The 22,599-nt window shown below is 31.6% G+C and overlaps 1 protein-coding gene across 3 annotated transcripts in view; it reads right to left on the bottom strand.

Moving 5' to 3' along the window:
* Positions 1–22,599, bottom strand: part of LOC127710024 (netrin-1-like) — a 41,848-nt gene continuing 19,249 nt past the window's right edge. Inside the window, exons 2-7 of one of the 3 annotated variants that reach the window (XM_052215740.1) lie at positions 16,957–17,145; positions 9,142–9,291; positions 8,980–9,024; positions 6,103–6,147; positions 4,218–4,289; positions 1–2,296 (exon numbers count right to left, since the gene is read on the bottom strand). In XM_052215740.1, coding sequence (XP_052071700.1) covers positions 1,950–2,296; positions 4,218–4,289; positions 6,103–6,147; positions 8,980–9,024; positions 9,142–9,291; positions 16,957–17,145 — 848 coding nt within the window. In that variant the 3' untranslated portion in view covers positions 1–1,949. Of the gene's footprint in view, positions 2,297–4,217; positions 4,290–6,102; positions 6,148–8,979; positions 9,025–9,141; positions 9,292–16,956; positions 17,146–17,194; positions 17,384–22,599 lie in introns of all 3 variants that reach the window. The other 2 variants (XM_052215739.1, XM_052215741.1) reach the window with 2 other exon arrangements.

Raw genomic sequence — 22,599 nt, 5'->3', positions numbered from 1 at the left:
AAAGGTTACTCATTTATTAACATTTTTTTCTCCATTTTGAAACAATGAAACATAACCAATTATTTCAAAACGTAAACATAAAATGTATAACAGTTAAAAAGGAGGAAAATATCATAATACTTCCGCCTTGTTCTCAAACTATTGACTTGAATAGTTTCTTTCGAATATCATACAATTATCATAAAACAATGCTTAATGTCCTTGTTTGAAATAAAATATTTGGCTATGTAAACTCTACCGACTTCTTCCTATTCAGAAGAAGAAATTTTGACGTCAAATGATGCAACTTTATTTATCAATTGATATGTTGACCTAAATTAAGGTTTTCTCTATTTGAATTAATTAGAATTTCTTTACTTTCGTCTGCTTATCCGTTTTCATAACTTTTTGTAGGAGTTAGTTTGACCAGTAAAATATAAAGTACACTTATGTACGTAAGTTGTATTTCAAATACATTGCATTATTTATCACAAATCGTTTGAAATAGTAATTCTACTAACTGGCCGTGTATTTTTCTATTGCAAAGCCGATATATCACGGCTTAAAGTACGACTACTTACAAATATGTACAGTTTGTAGCCAAAAAAAAACCCACAGTTTTACGTCATAGAATGGAATTAAAATGATGATAAATTAAAGCTATACTAAAAATGAAAGAAATAAAATATATGACGTGGATTTCTTTATATTATGATAGTGTTTGTTGAAACAAAACAAAGTTGTAACAAATATTTTTCTTGTGACTTATTCTGTTATAATTTTTTATGTATATGATTTTGGACTTTTGCTTTTCTTGATAGTCACTTTTTTTAAAGTTTACATTATCCGTTTACATGACTGGATAGTAAATCCAGCCAAACTTTGAACAAAATCAGTTTATTTAGTCTAGTGGTTGGTTTCTATATAAGATCGGGAATAGCAACTGTCATCCTTTAGAGACAACTTCAAGTTTTTAATGAACCTTTATTTCTGTGAAAACACTAAATCATGACCTCAGTTTATTTGTAGTGGCAATAATGACTTCACCAAACTTTCAATCGAATGTTGATAACTTGTAAGTCAAATCAAAAACTTGAAATAATATTAAAGTATAATGGTTAAATGTACACTCTTCTTAGGAATTTACGTTAGAAAAAGCAACAAACTGAGAAAGTCCCTTGCAAAAACCCTAGAGTTATATAATGTAAAAAACTGTTATACATACTTACACGAATATGAGAATCATTATTTAGCTGATTTTAAAATGTGATAAAAATATTCTTACAAAAATAATAACAATAAAATATATCACAATTGAAATTTACAACAAATACAACATAACAACTGACAACTTGTACATATATACATTCTGAAACAACCATTAGAAAAGGGCTTTCCAATGATATAACATTGTGCTCCTTCGCACTTAATAATGTTTATATCATTACACACACAACCTTACAATAATAACACTGTCAACTGTTCTATACGAAATGGAACTTGTGCTTTAAGTCAACTTATAAACAACACTCTAGAGTGGCATGTGTGTGACAACTCCTGAACTTATTAATGTCCATGATGCCATATGAAATGTCAATGACGTCACTGTTGCTTATTTCAACAAATTCAGGCATTTAGCTGTACATAACATCGACACGCCATTAAATTCTTTTCACACTTTAAATTATTACTAATGTTTTCACTTTCTGCACTGACACGAGTAAATCATCACTTTGTTTCTTCTATTTTCTTCAAGAACAAATAACTTAATTACATAAGACATATTAAAGCTATTATGTAACAGTAAATTCCTATCAACACAAGTTTTCAGGGTAAACATACATTAATCATCCAACAATTTCAAACACGAGGTACTAAAAATGAGTATTCTACATGATATGTTTGTGATTTCACAAAATCAAAGTTAGTTCTCGTCAACATAGCACTGGACACAAACAAACATCGTAAAATTAATGGCGTTTCTTTCGTGAAGCATTTCCGCATTTATATCTGCGTTCATACTGCATAAATTTACGCATGCGCTTTTGAAATTTGTCTCGCCATCTTATCACGACAGTCTTTCGGTCTACTTGATATCCAGGTCGCTGTATATTTTTGTGATGTCTACCAACCAACAAATATCGTCTACCAAGTCGAAGCTTTGGACACTTGCACTTGTGGTCTCGTTTTGCAACAAAGACATAGGTCTCGCCCCTTCTATTCTGATTTTGATCGCGTTTATATATACTAATAATGTTGATAGTGTATCTAATCCAGTCTGCGATTGATTCTTTGGCAACAACAGCCGCCTGGATTGCTGTAAATACAAAAATTCAAATACTTTAAGTTCTAAAGAAAAAAAGACGTTCTCTTTAATGTAATCAAAAGAGCTAGAGAATACAAATTAACAGAGAAGCCTTAAATTTTTTTATAAACTATCGGCGGAAACAGATATCGAGGTTGAGGGCCTTTATGTAAATAATATATAAATGTACTAAAATAAGGTTGAAACTGCCGGCAAATTTGACCTTATACGGGTTTGCTTATTCTATTTAAGCAATTCTGGTTTTATGCTCTAAATTCTTTTCTTTTTTTTCAAACTTTCGGTCTCGAGCGTATCTAATGTTGGCAACATTAGAATCGCGCGTCGAGCACAAGAACATTTGTATCGTTTTGTGTTCTTAATAAATGATTCTAACTGCAAGCCACTAAATGATTGAAAGTGAAAATATCACTTTATAAATGTTGTGCGTCCGAAGAGCTTTTCTATATTTAACGTCAACAGGAACGCTCAAACCTAAGCATTTGAAGGCTAGGAATGTACAAATATGTAGAAACTTTAGGCACGATATGATCCAAAAGGGACCTATTAAGCAAGGCCAAATTCATATCAGGTCAACTTTGCCTGAGGGAGTTGGAGCCTTAGTTTCTTAATATTTTAAAATTGGTCAATAGGATATTTTAAATAAGTATGTTATAAATCGTGCCAGTTCTAGAGCGCTGACAACTGAGCTGATGATGCCCTCACTGCCTATCACTGAACACAGCAATATAAATCGTGCCAGTCCTAGAGCGCTGACAACTGAGCTTATGATGCCCTCACTGCCTATCACTGAACACAGCAATATAAATAAATTGGAGAAGGACTGTTATTTCATTCTGCAACTTGCACGATTATTTGTAATCAATTCGACTTCTTGTTTTTAAAACTTATCGTAAAATAAAATGAATGATATTCAAATCAACAAATATATCTTAAAAGTCAGATATAAGCTAGGTCAACCAAGCTTACACTTCTGTTTCTAAACGTTTCATAGTAAATCATCTAGCTGTCAAAATAAAGATAGATTTTATAAACTGATTTGCATGTACCAATCAATGAACTGACAACAGGCATAAAATATACAAAAAGTTTCTTGGCATGTTGAAATAAAGCAAAGTCTGTACCATGTCAGTGGTAAATTCGTTATACGCTACAGCATATGTGTTATGGAATTCAAAATTTTGAAAGGAACTATCAAATATTTATTCAAAACAGAGAGGGTACAAAACTGAGAAACGATTTGATCTACTAAACGCGTGAAGGCTTATGTTTTAAAAAAAGTTTTCAATGTAGTGGGTACTTCGATGATATAGATGTCGCTTCTATCCAAAGATGTAATTTATTTCTAACATATAACTGTTACTTATTCTTTACTTGAGTAACAAACAAACAGTCTAAATGTTTATTCGATAGACAGTTAAATTTCCGTCATCAGAATGACCCAATTTTTGTTTTGTTTTATAGAAAATACACTTATTTTACAATGGAATGTATATACAAATGACTGTCTTCTCTTCATTTTCTCTTTAATGTTTATAACCCTTTTTGAGATTGTTGTATAATGAAACATTTTGATATGAGAGTGTGTTATTGAGTAATGACGAACATCATTATGTAAAAAGCTTTTTAATTAAAGAAAATTAGGAAAGAAAGAAAAAATATAATGGCTTTATATTTTATTTTCTAAATATGATAAGACCAATTTGCAGAATGCTAGCATCAAAATATATTTACCTAATGGACATTATTAACGTAAATCATTATATCATTTCATTATACTTTCATCTCCAGTTTAAGAAAAAGTTTGTCTGGTTTGAAGATTTCGTTTAATTATCAGGAACCAGGTGCGTACGTTGCATCTTCCAGTTCCGATCTGCTGAATTAATTGTATGTGAAAGTTGGTAATTAGACTTACCAAAATCTGCTCTGCAGTATTTCTTGTTGTTAATTCTCCTTTGTTTCTTCCTGCATTTTCCACACCTGTCACCTATTAAATTCAAAACTTAAAATTTGAAATAAAATGTAGACAAAATGGTTTCTGAATAACTCTTAAGAATATAAAGTGAGAATAAAGCAACCCACCAACCTCAAAAAACAATAAAATAATAAAACGGGATTTCAAAGTCAACATGCGGTTTCAACAATTGAAAAGTGTCTGACTATTTTCGAGTCAAGACAAGCTGTAAAAATTTAGACGATATTGCATAATACCTGCCGTTACGTCGAATTTGCCTAAAGCACAAAGACATTAAAAATAACTAGACAATCCTAACTTGGGACATTCAAATTAGCATGTGACGGGTTTAAATAGTATTTGGAATACTAAAATATTCCTTTCTAACTCATCAAAGTTCCATCACGAGCTGCAGGTCGTGCAAAATTCTCTTATCTTGTTAAAATTTTTGCAAATAAACATATATGAAAACAAACTCGATTTGAGAAAAAAGTCCAGACTCGCAAGTACTATACAGAATAAGTTTAAAAAGAATATGCACACTTAATCTTTAAAGTCCAGAACGGGAACCATACTAGGATTAGATATACAAGACAAATAAAATGTCATAAACAATGATCCAATCGTTGAGCAGTATGCTTTTATTACTTAAATGTGATACCATGTTATATTTACTATGGTTTATCTACATGTCAGTCTATGTTTGGGGTTTATCTCTTGTTTTCATATTTGCGATCTCTGAGTTATCCAGTAAATTTGCTTTGATTATTTTTTTTCTAAGTAATGATAGGAACTTAAATAACTACTATGAGTCTATTGTTTTTCGAAGTACATTTCTTGCAAGTTGAAGAATTCTTAAGTTTTTGTCAAAAAGTAATAGGAATTCTTCTATCGTCTGTGGGAAATCAATTATTGAAATTGTATTGATGTAGATCAGAAAAGGAGCTCAAAGAACTGGATATTTACCAAAATAAATAAACGTTCCTTAACACCTGAAAGCATGAAACCATCAATCATAGAGACGCTTGGCATCATAATGAGTTTACCCTTATCCGATCTTTCTCCATTCAATCACATAACAATCTTTTCATAGACAATAGCAACACTAATTATTGTTTCTACCTTTCTACATCACGCAGTTAGTGACACTTATCAAAATAATGACACTCTAGAACCTTAATGAAAGGAAGTTACTCTCACGTGCAATAGGCTAATTACTGTCTTCTGGGAAATACTAATAAAACTATTATTTCCCTGAATTATTACTCATGGCAAGATGTAAATTCATTATACAATGATCCAGGTAATTTCAATGATAAGAACGAAAATTATTTACGAATTGTCAGTATGTTTGTGGTATACGTAAATTATTCTTCGGGAAACATGTGCTGGCAAGAATAAAGTCAATGTTTTTATTTGAGCTGTAATGTGCATAGGAGAGAGAACTGTATTTCAGTTACCAAAGCTTTGTAATTGTCATTGTATTTTTGAATAGGTATAATTTATAGTAAATTGAAAATTTGGAAATGAAAAATCATTCCTTTGTAACAGTTGTTCTAACATACTGTGTTCTCATTTCCATGCAACGTTCATTAAATAATAAATTTGCATGCACCACTACATAATTAGAGGCTTTCATCGGATTCTTCTTCATTTTTATATTGCATCTAGTTCGAAAATTATGCTAACAGTTTATAAGGTTCAAAGACATATTGTTGTTTTGGGAAAATATCATTTTGAATTACTCTTTTTCTAAAGCTATCTTCTTCAAGCAATACTGATGTAGTAACTCGTCAAAATCGAACCAGACGAAATAAATCGCTGCCTTTTCCCATAGAGTACTTACCCTTTGGATTTTTGCGAGGAGGCTTCTGTGTAACTGTTGGAATTTCTGTAACAGAGTTTGAAGATTATTAGTATCAAATGGGTCAATGTATACGTTCAATAAACAATATTATTGGATCTTTAAAAAGAGTTAATCCCTATCCTATCTGTCTTCATACATTATTACTGTTTATTTCAGAACGACAGCAGTAACGCTAATTATTGTTTCAAAACATCATTATAATAATTATTTCAAATCTCAAAAACAAGCAAAAACTAAATCTAGCTCAACGAATATCAAATGAAGAAAGCATTATTTCAACCATATTTATGCAAAGAAATGATAACTTTTCATTGAAATTATTGGCCGAAACTTCAATAGAATATGAACTCATAAAACTAATGGTCTTAAAATTATTCCCTTTTTAGTGATCTCGTTACCAATTTATAACAGATACCTCCCATCAAAGCTTGTCTATCTAAAGGAATATAAATGCAAGCTATGTAAAATGAAAATGTGATGTGGAATGATCTAATAAAGAAAAAAAAACCTTCTGGCTTCATTATTTCCTTTTTCGATAGAACAATTTTATTTTCACACCACAGCGAATAACAAAAGTAAACCACGGAAAATGTTTAGATAGTTCAACAAAGTACAATAGTATATGAAGTCACAGGGTTTAAAGGAAACATCTGTACAATTCAAACTAAACATCCATGAATATAACGGGACCATTTACGAGAATTAAAAAAGTTTTATTAATATATATGTATTGGTAAGTATAGCCACATTTTATGTTTATGGAAAACACTTCCAATAATTGACGTTAGTGATGCAATTATTTAAAAGTGCAAGTGTGCCAACCCATTGAAAATCTTCAGAGGTTCAAACAGAACTATTAGTGCTAAATAAAACAAAGCTTCAACAATAATTATCTCAGTGTGACTTTTCGTTATCGTAAGTGGCTTCAGATACGCAATATTTAATCGCTTACGTTAATGTATGAAACATTTTCTGTAGCACAACAAGTAACGATACATTTGTCAGTTATGTTAAAGATGTTCAGCTGTTTAAAAGTGGTTTCAGCGATAATTAATATCGACAAAGATGCACTATGCAACTACAAAGTACAATTTCTAAATGTCGATTAGAAGAAAACAGAGATGCTGTGAAGAATTTAGAAATGCAATTTGCCATTTAAGACACTGTTTAGTTTTTGCGTTCATTTAGTGCTTAAATATAACAAATAAACTATTGAATTAAAAGCATAAAATGTTTAGAAAGTTTTTCCATTTAGGTTACTTGTCTCACCAGCATGATCGTCAGTTCTTTTTTTACATAATGTATTTTTGCTAATACCAATTGACTCAAATTTGGTGACAAACAAATACATTTGACCATATGTTTTTAAAATTTGCAAATTTAAAATATAAGTAGTCGCGGTCTGTCATATAAAATAGCATGCAAGAGTGAAAACCGATTTAATATATAAAAAATAAATATATTTTAAAAATAATAAGAACAATGCGTCAGTTTTAACCATCCATCATTTTGGAAAGTTTATGTAATGAATAAAAGAAATAAACAAAACGTCGCTCGCACGCACCTTTTTAGTCCGCGCTTAGAATAAATTTATAGTATTGGCACTGCTGATGTACATGATAAATATATGTAATTTCTTACTAGCTTCGATTGTTACATGATTGTATGAAAGAAAAACCGGTTAATTTTAAGAACTTATTTTTGAGGTGAAAATAACTGTCATCTTTAAAATGTAAGTACAAATAAATACTCAAAGTTGACCATAGACGATATGGTCAGCCGATATGTTTTTTTCAATATATTTATTTTGCTTACGTGCTGTTCTCGTTTAAATAAGCATTATGTGTTTATGTTTTTTAATCAAAATTATTGCATTTTCATATTTTGTGTCATACATTTTTGGGAAAATAAAGAGATTTCCTAATGTATTTGCATTAATATTACATGTTTTCTTTCAACATGTGTTTACTCATTTCCAAATTATGCCCTAGAATTTCTTCTGCAAAAATTTACGTGAGACCAGGACAAATGTATATACATGTTTCAACTATAGTCAGTTTGCATATTCAATTCATGTAGCTGTACATCGTATATTCAAAGTGCAAAAGCAACAACAATTTCATGCATTTTCAATCTATGAAGAAAACTGTTTTACCATCCTGGAAGTAAATGTTGCGTGCATCATTTCTGATCTCCCGCTATACAATGTTCAAGATCATGCTCAAAACCAACATCAAAACAAGTGCTGGCCGATTCACTTGTGCAATTATAACTTTCTAAATTGATAAACCGTATGTATCTTTGAAACTATAAAGAGTTTAATGATAAAGCCATCAAATCACAAAGACACAAAACTATTAGAAAATTGGCAGTGAGAAAAATGATCTTTACGTTGATGTCTAATTTGTTTTTATAATCTAAGCGCTTCATTTTGTTTTCAAGACAATTTATATATTTCATCAGTTATCGATTAGTGAAAAAAAGGTAATATTTATATCAGGAAAAAAAAAGCTATTTTTGGAAAGTGTTAAATATCTCTGGTTAAAATGTGTAGCTTGTTAAGTATAAATTGAGTAGTAGTTAAAAGTTTTGCACAAGCACAGAGAAAACAATCAGCATTATAACTTCATGTCAATAAATAGACGCTTCCAAAGAGGTGCAAGAAGTGGCCAAAGAATTCAACCATGCTCAACTAAGCTAAACTCTTGGATAAATCAGAAAATCTGATAAAAACTTGTCAGAGTATATCCATGCGCCAGAGTCCCAACAAGCAAGAACAAGAAATGTCAAAAGCGCACATGCGCAATAACTTTAAACACTAAAACCGAAAATCGCTCATGCGCATTGAACACTAACTCTTATCTCCTTTTTTCCCCTTTCCTTTCTTCACTGCTGTTCCGTCTGAAATAACAAGTAAAAATGAAATAATTGAAATAACTGATTTTAAGAACACAAAACTCTGACATAAAACACGAAACTCATACAACACACAGAACACACAAAGTACGATGTACTCACTTATACAAGGGGCGATAGGTGAATTGCTCTGTTGGTAGCCATTTGCACAACGGTTACAAGTAAGACCTGTTACACCATCTTTACATGGACATTGCCCGGATGTCTGGTTGCACGTTTTTCCAAGAGCTCCGACAGGATGACAATCACAAGCTGAAACAAGAGGAACATTCTTTAATAATTCAATTTACAATAAACAAAATATAAATCTAATTATAATGTCCAGATACTATGTACATAACAAATAGATCACAGTGCTCCATGTAGAAATACGCATGCTTCTTGTTGTTACATCATTGTTTGAGTTTAAATCCGGTTTCCGGTGGTGTTCGTGGTGCTCTATGCTCAATCTTCATTTCTTGAGTTGTGTTTTGCAAACTGTTGTTCGCCTGTTTGACTTTTTCTGTTGGTGATGAGGTGAGTTAACATTACAGTTTTGAGTGTTTCATGTGACGAACTGCACTCGTATTTTTTTTTATCGAAAGTCGGGTCCAAATACGATAGGTTCGTTGTGGATTGTTAACATTTTAACATTAACGGTACGAATTTTTCTGCACTAGATGCGCATTACATTTGAATTGAGAAATGTATAAAAAAAACGTAAATGTTTAAAAGGTTAATATCTTTGAACGTATATCCTGAAAATAATTGTAAGTAATATTCACAAATCTAAAGCATTGAAGAAATTTGAATTTATATTAGTTATCTTTAAGTGTATAAAAGGAGTAAGTGTGGTCTGAAATGATTCGTATGCTATGTTATGAAAACTAAATAGTAAAATATCATTCATTAATGCATTAGCACTTAATTTAGTATCCAAATTGTTTTAATACACATGTTCAAAGTGATATTTATTCAAATATTTTCACGAAATTACTTTCGACTGACTCGTTCACGATGTAATTGTTTAAAAAATAAGACCCAGTGCATCATAAACCAGCAATGTAGATGATGGTTCATTAGGTTTTTTGTACTATCTAAAATAAGGAGATGTTGTATGATTAACAATGATAAAACTATGACGCCCAAATGACGTGGATTTGAGCAACTATAATAGATAACCACACGGCATTCAACAGTGTTCAATGATGAGTAAAACCCATACCGTATGGTCAACTATAAAAGACCCCGATATGACAAAATTTCCAGCAATTCATATTAGAAAAACAACAAGCGGCCTGATTTATGACAAAACAATACACGAAAAACAAATATTACTGACAGCAATCAAAGAAAACCACTAAAAAACAGGCTCGTGACTTCGGACATGTCATACAGGATTAGGCGGACTTAAACATGTTTCTTAGTGCTCAACCCTCCCCTAACCTAGGACAGTGGTGCAACAGCCCAACATAAGAACAAATCATAGAAATTATTTGGAGATTGTCTATAATGGTTAAATAAGCATCGTGATCTTGAACAATTGAACCAAGTTTTTTTTTCTTTTCGTTTGTGTATTATAAGCAGTTTTTAACCATTTCCCCTTATTCATACATTAAAATCGGAAAGTATTCGAGACTATAGATATAAGAAGATGTGGTATGAGTGCCAATGAGACAACCCTCCATCCAAGTCACAATTTGTAAAAGTAAACCATGTCTCTTTTCCTGAAGACATCTTGCACAAACATTCCAAAAATATTCATTGTTTTTAACTATAGTTTCCATCGGATTTGAGTTCTATTCTATGCACGTGTTTAATCCACTGAATACTTAAGTTATGACCCATTTAAGACAATATAATACTTCTCTATCCTATTCTTCACGCAACGAGCGAAAGGGAAACTACGTGTTTAAGAGTTATTAAGCAAAATGCCGTTTCAGTATCTGATCATATTCCTCATTTAATGAAATCTATACATCTTTTTTTATTAAACGAGGACCTTAAAGTAAGTGCATATGAAGCTTTTGCAACTTAATCTTTTTACAACAAATTTCTAGTTTTCATATTCTAAAATACATCACGAATGGATAAATAAGATATTATAAAAAAAAATCCCTGATGCAACACATAATTTGGTGTTTAATGGAAATTTGTGTTTGACATTTGAAACTAAAATGTGACGGAATTGTTGTAAGTACAACTAAAGCCAACTTCTACAAATCTCGAAAAGATCCGAATGGTAAAATTCGACTTTTCATCATATACGCCGAAAAACTTTAAAGGTTAAGGTTAAATTGTGATGTTATATATATTCGATCTTGAATTTCAGAGGATTTGTATAACCCTATTCTGCCATAAAACGCCACTTTTACTTCACAGATTTAAATGTATACTTAAAAAGTCACTGTTTTATTGTGAAGTTTTCTAGCAAACACACATACTATATTTCGTTTTGGTTAAAACTTTGTCTTTGAAATATCACTACAAAGATTGGATAGTTATCGGAAGGGGGTCAACCGAGCAATTTAATCTGGAAATATAAGACTTCGTAGAAGGCCAGTACGTATAAAAAAAAAACTTAAAATTATCAGGAAACCATACTCAACTCAATCAATCGCTTTATAGCAGAACAAACAATAATACATTCAAAGAGTTGTGTTGTAACTAATAAACAAGAAAAGACATGTTGTCCTTTGTTGGTGTGGTTCTTACGTGTTTCTCGTTTCTCGTTTGTTATATAGATTAGACCGTTGGTTTTCCTGTTTGATTTGTTTTACACTAGTCATTTTGAGGCCCTTTATAGCTTGCTGTTCGGTGTGAGCCAAAGCTCCGTGTTGAAGGCCGTACTTTGACCTATAATTGTTTACTTTTTACACATTGTGACTTGGATGGATAGTTGTCTCATTGGCACTCATACCACATCTTCTTATTTCTATGCAATGTGGTATTCCGATTGTTTCAAAAACACACGGAGTCAGGCTTTAATAAAAAAAATGTACTCTCATCAATTCAACATAGTATAAAGTAATGAACATAACGTTTTTCACGCCAAATTTGAAATGTCTATTTTGTAAAATTTTAATACTTTATTTTTCAATTTAGTGAAATTGGGTTACGTAACTTTGTTTTGAAAACTTCGGAAATTGCAAAGGACAGAAGATAATGTATATTCAAAATTCATTAAAGGGTGTGAAAACTGTAATCTAGAATTCTGAGTCGATGTGTTTATACAAAGAAATTCCGCAGAGGAGGTCTAATTTGGCGGTTAATCTAAAATTTCTCAAGTACCAATATGATCGCTAATGAAACATGCGTTCATCAAACCATGATATTTATTTGAAAAGAAATCTTTGTCCAATTTCTCAATGTGGATTTAGGTGTAAAGCTCTTGAGATAGATTCTCTAGCTATTGGTTTCTATATAAGCTGGATTCTTTCTTTCTACTCCTGCGCAACACAAAGGTGTTAGAGTTTTAAATCTCTCCGTTCTATGCAATGTCACATTCAGATTAAAAAATAGAAGGTGTTTACACAAATATCTAAATACCTTTTATTAACTAGAGTTAAATAATATAATTCCATTTATTTAATTGACTTAATATTTTTAATATAAAATTTTAAATGTGTCGGTGTTTAATTCGCGGTAGAATCGATTAATAACAGAGTAATCGAACTACCACTGGAACAAATTACAATGTTGCTTTGCTTCAGTGGTATTTCTGTCAAATTATTCATGGTAGACCCAAACTTTGAGTCATACGAAATAAAAATAAGAATAATAAAACTTCTGTTAATAATTATACAATAAAAAAAGAGGATAAACACCATATTTTGGCCTATTAAAAAATTTCAGAAAGATTATTTTGTGGTAAAAATTTTGTTATTCATAATTATGAAAATTGTGAAATAATAAAAAAAAACTGTAAATTAGAAATGTTGGTACAGATGAATTAAACAATTTTGATCATCAGACACAAGAAATGGGACGATAACTATAAGATGTTATTTATATATATTTTTTTTAGTCATTATTTATTTACTATAATAGATTTTCATACACATGATTCAATTTTAATTTATGTGCATATCTATAACTGCAAACGTCAATTGTGAATGAACAAACCGTTTGCTGATAATAACTAAGTTATCTACAAGGACATCTACAATGTAGAGAGATGTTATTATTCTTAAAATTATGAACCTCAATACAAAAATCATGCAGAAGATGCATATAATGCATAAATTTGTATGATTTATTGTATAAAAATGTAAGTTTCTTTTCATTTAAAAACTTAAAAAAAAGTTCTAAAAAACAGACTTAGTATTCAGAGTGAATCATTGACTTGAATGGTGACATTTATAATTGATAAATTTAATTTGAATTTGCTTTGGCGATCAAGTATTTAATTTAAACATACTTGACTGGTTTGTAAACATGTGCTTCTTTATAACCAGTGTTTCTTGTTATTCATTGATAACACTTACAAAACCACTATGAACATTAAAAGAACAAAACACAGGAAATGTGTGATGAACTACTATAACAATTCCATCTTATATTTAGGCCTCAGTACTTGTATTTTTTTTAACTGTATTGAAAAAAATTGTTTTCATTATTTTGAATCTATTTCTATCATCATTTTGATTTTTGTGGAAAAAATGCAATGCGTTAGAATTTTACTCACACACAAACGAAATTCATCACAAATCAACACTTGTTTTATGAGCTCGTTACATAAAAAAATGCTCTGTTAAAAGAAATTCCCCACCAAGACTATTTTCCAAAACTTTCATAACTCACAGTAACAAAGCTTCGTGCATATGCTTCGAGATACAGTAACTAACAAAATTTTGTCGATTTTATCCAAAAAAAAAACCAAGTAGGATATTTTAAACCAAAACCAAAGTCTTACCAGACGTAAAGCTATGTAATGGTATTAGATACACATTTATTCCTATCGGTTGTCTTTGGATACCCCCCCCCCTCCCTCCCAAAAAAAAAACAACATTGCATTAATGGTATCAAAATTGCTTTAAACAGATATACGTAGCACTATTGTAATATTTTGATTGCATACAAATTTCTTTTTAAAAAATATTATGTACAAGTTTAGTTCTAAAATTCCATTAAGTTTCATCAACTTTGCGATTTTGATTGAAATAAATAAAAGGGGAAATTAACCATCCCTATTCGGTGTTGGTATCAGATGTCTACTTTGCTGAATTTATATAACAAGTAGGGGAAATTATTGATTCCCTTTGTGAGCTATTTTTAATCGCTATGTGCCTTATGCTGATCTCCTAGTCCAAATGAGGCGGATTTTATCAACTATAAGCCTTACAGTATTGTATTGATCGGTTGATGTTGCTTGCCTGACGCTTAGTGGCAAATATTTCAGAATTATTCAGGACGAGAACAAATTGACGTTGGTTCTGGAAAGTGGATCACCCGGGATGAAGGACGGGAAATTTGGACTGCCATAAAACATGAGGGTATGTTGGATAGGGGTAAAATGTTTGCCTTGCAGCCAGTAACCTATGGTCTCCTCAAGGAATTACTGCAATGGTTCTTTCAAGCCCAGAAAGCGTGGCACTCTCCTTACGCCAAAGTATTCTAATTAAGCAAACTAAATAGGATCTTAACCGGCATTTTAAACGTATGCATTCAGCACAAATCAGTTAATGTAATAAAGGGTTAAACCCAAAAACTATCCAACAGCTCCATTGTGAGACATTGTTAGGATGCTAACATGAATGAGTAATAATGTCGCTTGAAAATAAAACTTAATAAAGTTCGTGCGTCCGGGAAATATATGGGGAACTGAACATGCCATCGAGAAAAGTGTTTCAAATCTTGCACTGACATGTGGTAGGACTTTCTGATTTGTTTCTATAGTTACCAAGAATCATTCATACATGAAAAATTGAATTTTGACAATTAGAAGGATTTCTTTTTTTCACCAGCAGAATGCAGAAATCGTTTTATTGGTGCAGCGCTTTGAAGTTACAAGCGAGTTTATCTGTGTTTATTTCGAGTCTTTTCCCCGTTACTAGCAACAATGCATCCATAACGTGCTGATGCGGCGTTAAGACGGCAACAATCAAATGGGTTAACCAATTACTATTTCATATATTTGTAAAGAGGGCACTAGTATTATGGAGACTAAAGGCTTTCATCAAATATTCCCAGATGTGAACACTTACATGTACGTATAGACATGATTTATGTTTATGCGTCACTCAGAAAAAGAAAAGAAAAGGTCTCTAGAATGTTATCAAACGTTTCGGTTAGCTTTTGAGCACACCTGTGCAATCATAATAAAAATTTCTTTAAGTTAGAAGAGGTGGTATTTTACATGTGTAATTGTTTAACTTTCGATGTAAAAAGAGAATTCGGTAATATTAACATCTAAGAGATATTGACAGTTAATATAATACCATAACTCCGCAACTAATTTACTTTTATTTCACTTAGTTTATGTAAGTGTATATAATAACATATTTTGCTCTATTTTCCAGGTTTGTGCCAATGTTTTTGCTATTAATTTGTATTGCCGCAGTCCTTCCCTCTTCTCTCTTTTCATGACATTATCTGATGTTTACAAGCAGAAGTGCCCCCCCCCCCCCTTCCCTATTCGACTAACAGGACAGGCCAAGATCTCTTACCCTTGCCCTGTCAATTCACATGACCCAAAGGGTTGAATAGGGTGTAGAAATAAGTTCACTTGGACTTCTCCTACCTGGTGGTAAAATCCACGATGAGGGGTCGTCCGTACATACGATTATACGTTTACATCGTGAAAGAAGTTCAGCACAATAAACATCTGCAACACGTTTTTGACGGGTATGTAAGTGATTTGTTGCAAGGCAAGTTACATTTCTGGTTTACCTATAGTTTACAGAACCTATATATATACATTTAGTGTTCATTCGTTTTCGTCCTGAATAGACAGAAAATATTTGCACCTGGACATTAGGCAAACAAGAATCAATTAATCTAAGTAAGCATGTCCTTTTCTGCTCTTTGGTCGGGTTGTTGTCTCCATTTCCATTCTCAATTTTATCCTTATTAGTATAAGATTATTCTAACCGTATATAAACTGATTCCTAGCAAAAAACGTTCATCCTTCCTTTACAGAGGGTAATAGTTGGTTTGGTGCTTGTCCAATATAAACCCATCGAATGTATTTATTTAGTAGAATTAATGGCAGGTTTTGTTTCAAATCCGAAAATTGAAATTCTGGTTTCCGATATAGCATATATCGATATTTAAAATGAAAAATATACAGTTTTATTAAACTCCATCCGAAATTTTGATAGAAGTCTTTTTAAATTAAAACATGTGCTTGAAATCCATATTATGTCGATTAGATGTCTATGTTGTTTTCTCGGTATTCTCAGGCTGTCAAATCAAGAACTATATAAACAAATAAACACTGAAATATACATATAAGAATACGGTTACCACATGGCAGGATAATTTTGACTCACACACGTTTTTTTTTACCTTGAATTTGAGTCTTCAATTGTCCCATCTGACATTATGAACGAACCTTTATACTAACAATGACTTTGCATGTACATATTTACTTTGCGTGCACATAATCAGTGAAGTTAAGCAATACTAATCTAAAATGTGTAGGTTTGCTGTACTAGAATAAAGCAGTGAAAAGTATCTATAAAAGCAATAAAACAATTTAACGCAAAAAAAAAATAGTGAAACAATATCAAATTGTTTCTGCTACAAGCATAATCAAACAAAGTCTGTGAAATGTGATTGGGAACAAATCTAAACTCAGTTGTAAAAGTCATATAACTTTGGATACCGACACACTTCCGGAAACAGTTGTGAAGTGGAAACATTATTTATGCAAGTAAAGCTAATAAGCGTGCAGTTATACCGTGCGAAGGAAAAGAGAAATGTAATTTCTCATACCTCGGCACACTCTACGATCTGTTTTATGTTTAGTTGGATCGCGGTAATAGCCTTCTTTGCAATAATGACAAAAGCGACCAGCTGTGTTGTGTTTACAGCGCAGACATACTCCACCACTACTGAATCCAGACAATAAATACAGCTCCCTATTAAAGGTGCACCGTCTCGCATGCAAATTACAGTTACATGCTGAAAGATAAAATGACATGTTAAAATGAAATGTTAATTATCTTCCTACCTTTACATGCCTTCCTGTGTGTAATGGGCTTGGTGGAATCTCTGTAAAAACCTTCACGGCAATAATGACAATTTCTACCCGCCGTGTTGTGGCGGCATTTCAAACACACCCCTCCACTCTTGTATCCAGACAATGTATATAGTTCCATATTAAAGCGGCATCTGCGTGCATGGAGATTGCAGTTGCAGGCTGAAAAGGGCAAAGGCAAAATTAACATATATATAGAGAGATATAAATGTAGTGATAAGTATAGTATTAACAGCTTACAAAGTACTTAATGTGGATCAAAGTAAAGTGAGAGGGTACGACTGATTAAAACAAATTTTAATTGATACATTACATATGTGGATGATTTCGCATCAATGTATGGCATATCAGCCCTAATTTAGCTTTAGGGTCGTTTTACAATGTGGAAAGAATTTTAAAAAAACATATCACTCTTTATTCAGCTCACTAATGCATACTCAATTCATTATTTCTGCGGATTTGGCACAAGAGTTGAGAAACTGTCATAATACATTAACAATATTTAGAGCAACGAGACTTTTAAATGATTGATAAGGACAGAAATTTTAATTTTTAAATGTTTCGTTCATTGTTTATTAATGCCATTTTCTTGACAAAATAGAAAAATTGAAGCGTCCATAGAAAATCGACAACCTTGAACGGGAAGCCACCAACCTCTCGGTAGGCTGACTTTTTACATTTTGATTCCTATGCACGTGTATTTATCGCGTACACGTGGTTACCAAACAGCTGGTGAAAATGACTGATATCGTATCTACATTTCGCTCGCGATAAAGAGGGTTTATCGATGATAAATTATCTCTGCAGGAAGGAAGAGCATTTTTCAACTATCGTCATAGTCGAGTTTATTACGTCAAATAACCGCCGTTGCTGTTAAGGTGCATTTTACAGTTAAAACATTAGCGTTCTAGCTATAGATTGCAGTATTATCTTTATTTTTGACGAAATTAACATTTTTTAATTATTGACATTTCATTGACAAAGAAGGAGCAGATACCAAGGCTAAAATGAAAAACGACAAAAATTTAAAAAAAAAAAGTCCCCTTTTGTACTGGGGTGAATTCAGGTCAAAGTCAACTTGAATTATTCATTAATTCGTTTAAGACGGATAGCAGGCAGTCTAAGGCATATTCGGTTTGATCTATATATGGGTATAACATCTATGGTTTGATGAAACGTGTTTGTGTTCCTTAAAGACATTTGCGGTTTTAGGATAGGAAATATATTTTCGAAGTGTTTTATCTCGTTTGAGGAAAATACATTTATATTTTAATTGTCCTTGTGGTTAATTGACCCCCCCCCTTCCCCCCCCCCCCCAAAAAAAAAACAAACGTTTCTCCAACAAGAAATTATTTACCTATATACAAAAACATAAAATGTTGGAGGGACGTGATCTTTGTCACGGTGTCTTATCAGAATATTTCGTATCTATAAATACATTGTTCAGCTTGATACAGCAATATTTATATTTGATTCAAAATGATCCCAATCGAAACATTTGATTTGTTTTGAAAAAAGATTTTGTATTTAAAAAAATCGACTCGACTCCGCTCGGGACGATTTAAAGCTTAACATGTTGTATAAACATTTGTCTATTGTAGAAGACCGAATAATGATCTATGGATGCCTTTTATGTACTTGTGTGTCGTTTGGTTGCTGACGTATTCCACATCTCTTTTTATTCATAATATTTTAATAAAAAAAAAACTCAAAGAATTTTGCGGTTTTGGGATAATCCTATCATTAAATGCAAAGAAGGAAAACAAGCTATAGCTACAAATATAATACAATGTATCATAATGTTTCCCCAAAAAAAGGAGACCAACATTATAAAGGATCGATTTATCCCTTCGTCATAGCTAACCAATGACTCGTAAAGATATTCAATACCGAAACACCTGGGGTTGACTTGAATGTCGGAGGTACTATTTACACGAACTTATCTTTCAATCGATTATAATGTTAACACCAACAATTTATAGCAGGTATAGGATATGATGTTACAAACTCATATCATTTAAATTACTAATACAAATTTTGTAGTAACACTGAATTTGGCATTCCTTATTTGTCGTTATGACTTCAAACGTTATTATTCTGCATTTTATTTTCGATACATTTGATAGTGAAGTTGCAAAAACGGCAGTAATAAGCTTCGACTTATAATACGTGAATATAGTTTTAAATAGCAGACCTTAATTCAGTTTGGGAATAGTAATTCAGCATATTTACGCATTTGTTTCTGATGCAATGACATCATTAATAACAGAGCTAACATTACATTGAAATATACACTTTAGAATAGCCTTATTTGTAACTTTTCAAAGAAAGCTGGCTTGCTTTTTAAAAAAAAAACATAACAAAATTAAAAACAAAACAAAACTGAAAGCTACACAATCCTGTTTTACTTTCAACGACTTTATTACGAGGTGTAACCCCTATCGGATCAAATTTATCACATTTACTCAATGTAAGAAATCATCAAATTCTAATAGAAAGTTTTCTTACCAAACATCAGTAAAATGTGGATACGATTTGTGCCAAATATAATGTTTCGAGAGATGTTCGAATACATATAGCTGTATAGAGATAGTATAATTATATGATAGATATATGAATCCACATGGCTGTATAGGGATAGTACAATGATAGATATGTGAATCCACATAGCTGTATAGAGATAGTACAATGATAGATATATGAATCCACGTAGATGTAAAGAGATAGTACAAAGATAGATATATGAATCCACATATCTGTATAGAGAAAGTACAATGATAGATATTTGAATCCACATAGCTATATAGAGATATTACAATGATAGATATATGAATACACTTAGCTGTATAGAGATAGTACAAAGATAGATATATGAATCCACATAGCTGTATAAAGATAGTACAATGATAGATATATGAATCCACACAGCTGTATAGAGATAGTACAAAGATAGATATATGAATCCACACAGTTGTATAGAGATAGTACAAAGATAGATATATGAATCCACATAGCTGTATAGAGATAGTGCAAAGATAGATATATGAATCCACATAGCTGTATAGAGATAGTACAAAGACAGATATATGATATAGATATAAGAAGATGTGGTATGAGTGCCAATGAGACAACTCTTCATCCAAGTCAAAATTTATAAAAGTAAACCATTATAGGTCACAGTACGGTCTTCAACACGGAGCCTTGGCTCACACCGAACAGTAAGCTATAAAGGGCTCCAAAAAATTACAAGTGTAAAACCATTCAAACGGGAAAACCAACGGTATAATCTATATAAAAAACGAGAAACGAGAAACACTTATGAACCACATCAACAAACGACAACTACTGAACATCAGAATCCACATAGCTGTATAGAGATAGTACAAAGATGGATATATGAATACGCATAGCTGTATAGAGATATTACAATGACTGATATATGAATCCACATAGCTGTATAGAGATAGCACAATGATAGATTTATGAATCCACATAAGAATTATCCTATTAGAATGTTATTGACATAATAAACATAATCGTAAGATATCATTTAAATACGAATTAGAAAAACAATATATTCAACCAACATCTGATGTCATAATTTGTAATTTTCTATGATCTTGGGACACAAATTTCAAATTTAACTATCAGTTTCCGAAAAAGACGCCCGTTTACATCAAAGTTCATATTATTTAGCCATATAAGGTATAACTTCAAACGCATCGCAATCTAATTCACGGGAGGTAATTCGCGTATCAAATAACGATTAATATCATAGTATCAAAGCCATCAGTCATCGTACTGAAGAAATATTCTATTGTTAAAGGATGGATGTTTTTTAATTGTACTAAATCAGACAATCATTACGGATACATTTACAAGCTCTGGTATGAATAATCTATAAACTACTTTCAACTTAATGACCCTGCTTACTCTGTTAAAAGGATTGGATAATAGCGAATATAGAGTTTGTGAAAATCCCGATAACTACCGTCGTTTCATCAACGCTATCGTCACTAAGGAATGGTTTTTATTATATCATCTTTTTTCATTCGAAATTCTTGGCTATTCTGGGTGACATTTACATGAAGCATGTATTCCAAATATATCGGTCATACTGGGTGGAAAGCTAAAGATACCAATAGAAATAATACTAATGCATGGTATCTTTTCATATACGAGTTCAAATACAATGATATTGCACGCGTACGCAAACAGTCCTCTAATTATCAAACTTACAGAATCATTTGATTCATAAAAGTCTGTAATAGTAAAATACAAATCACTAAGCTTAATAACCTTTCCATAAACTCTTTACTTTTTTTTTGAGCAATTTCTAAAGCGCAAAAAAATCGCTGCATATTGCTTATTTTGCATAGTGATGCGAGTATTTTCCCCGCTTTATGCACCGAGGACGCGAACAATGTATTTTTCGACTGTAGTTGTTGAGACTATATAACGTGCAGTATGCACCAGCTATGATGTTAGAAAACTTAACATGCTAAAATTTTACTCTGTATTTACTGCTTAGATTTATTCAATTCTGATTAATAGCCAAGTTTGACGTAAGTAAAGCACATCATGGCTATTGCCAATCATTAACAGATATAGCTATATAGCTCCCACTCGCCATTCAACAAAACTGTTTTTATCTAAGCCAATAATATAACTACTTAGAAAGCAATAGAACCAACATGAAAATAATTGTACTATAACATTTGTTTTTCGGAACTCGTTAAGACTATAACATTTGTATTTCGGAACTCGTTAAGTAGACCATCAATATCACTCGTTCCTTGTGTTAAAATAGCTGTCAGTTTAAAAATACTCTGGAATAATTTACTGAATGTATTTAAAGAACTTCATACTGCTAAATGTCTTGTGTTATTCCACGAATATTAATTAATCAGGCATAAATGGATGCCTTAACAATAGAATACTGACCCATTAGTAAGGGTTATTCGTGATGGGAGAAACATTAACTCTTCATATTGTATAAACAAAAACAAATTATCAAAAGTACAAAGTATTTGAAATGAAAAGAACCATCTATATTCACTAATGCAAAGAAAATGTATTCTGCGAATAAAATGTATTCTGCGAATAAAATGTATTCTTTCTTAAAATATATCACAAACAAACTTAAGTTGTCGAAACTAATTTAGGTTTACTTAAGCAAAGTCATGGAACAACGAAAGTGAAAGTCGTTAAAATAAGAGATTTAACTTTATACCATATTTATACATTGTGTAAAAAATGTCATTAAATTCAAAAGCAAACATAGTTACTGTACCACTTCGGTTAATTTCAGTTTTTCATTAACTACTGTACAACTAGGCAAAAGTGAGTTACATAGAAAGTTTATGGATTTCTGTTGG

This window comes from Mytilus californianus, unplaced genomic scaffold, assembly GCF_021869535.1.
Source record: "Mytilus californianus isolate M0D057914Y unplaced genomic scaffold, xbMytCali1.0.p SCAF_7, whole genome shotgun sequence".
NCBI lineage: Eukaryota > Metazoa > Mollusca > Bivalvia > Mytilida > Mytilidae > Mytilus > Mytilus californianus.
This window is presented reverse-complemented; position numbering and strand designations above follow the sequence as displayed.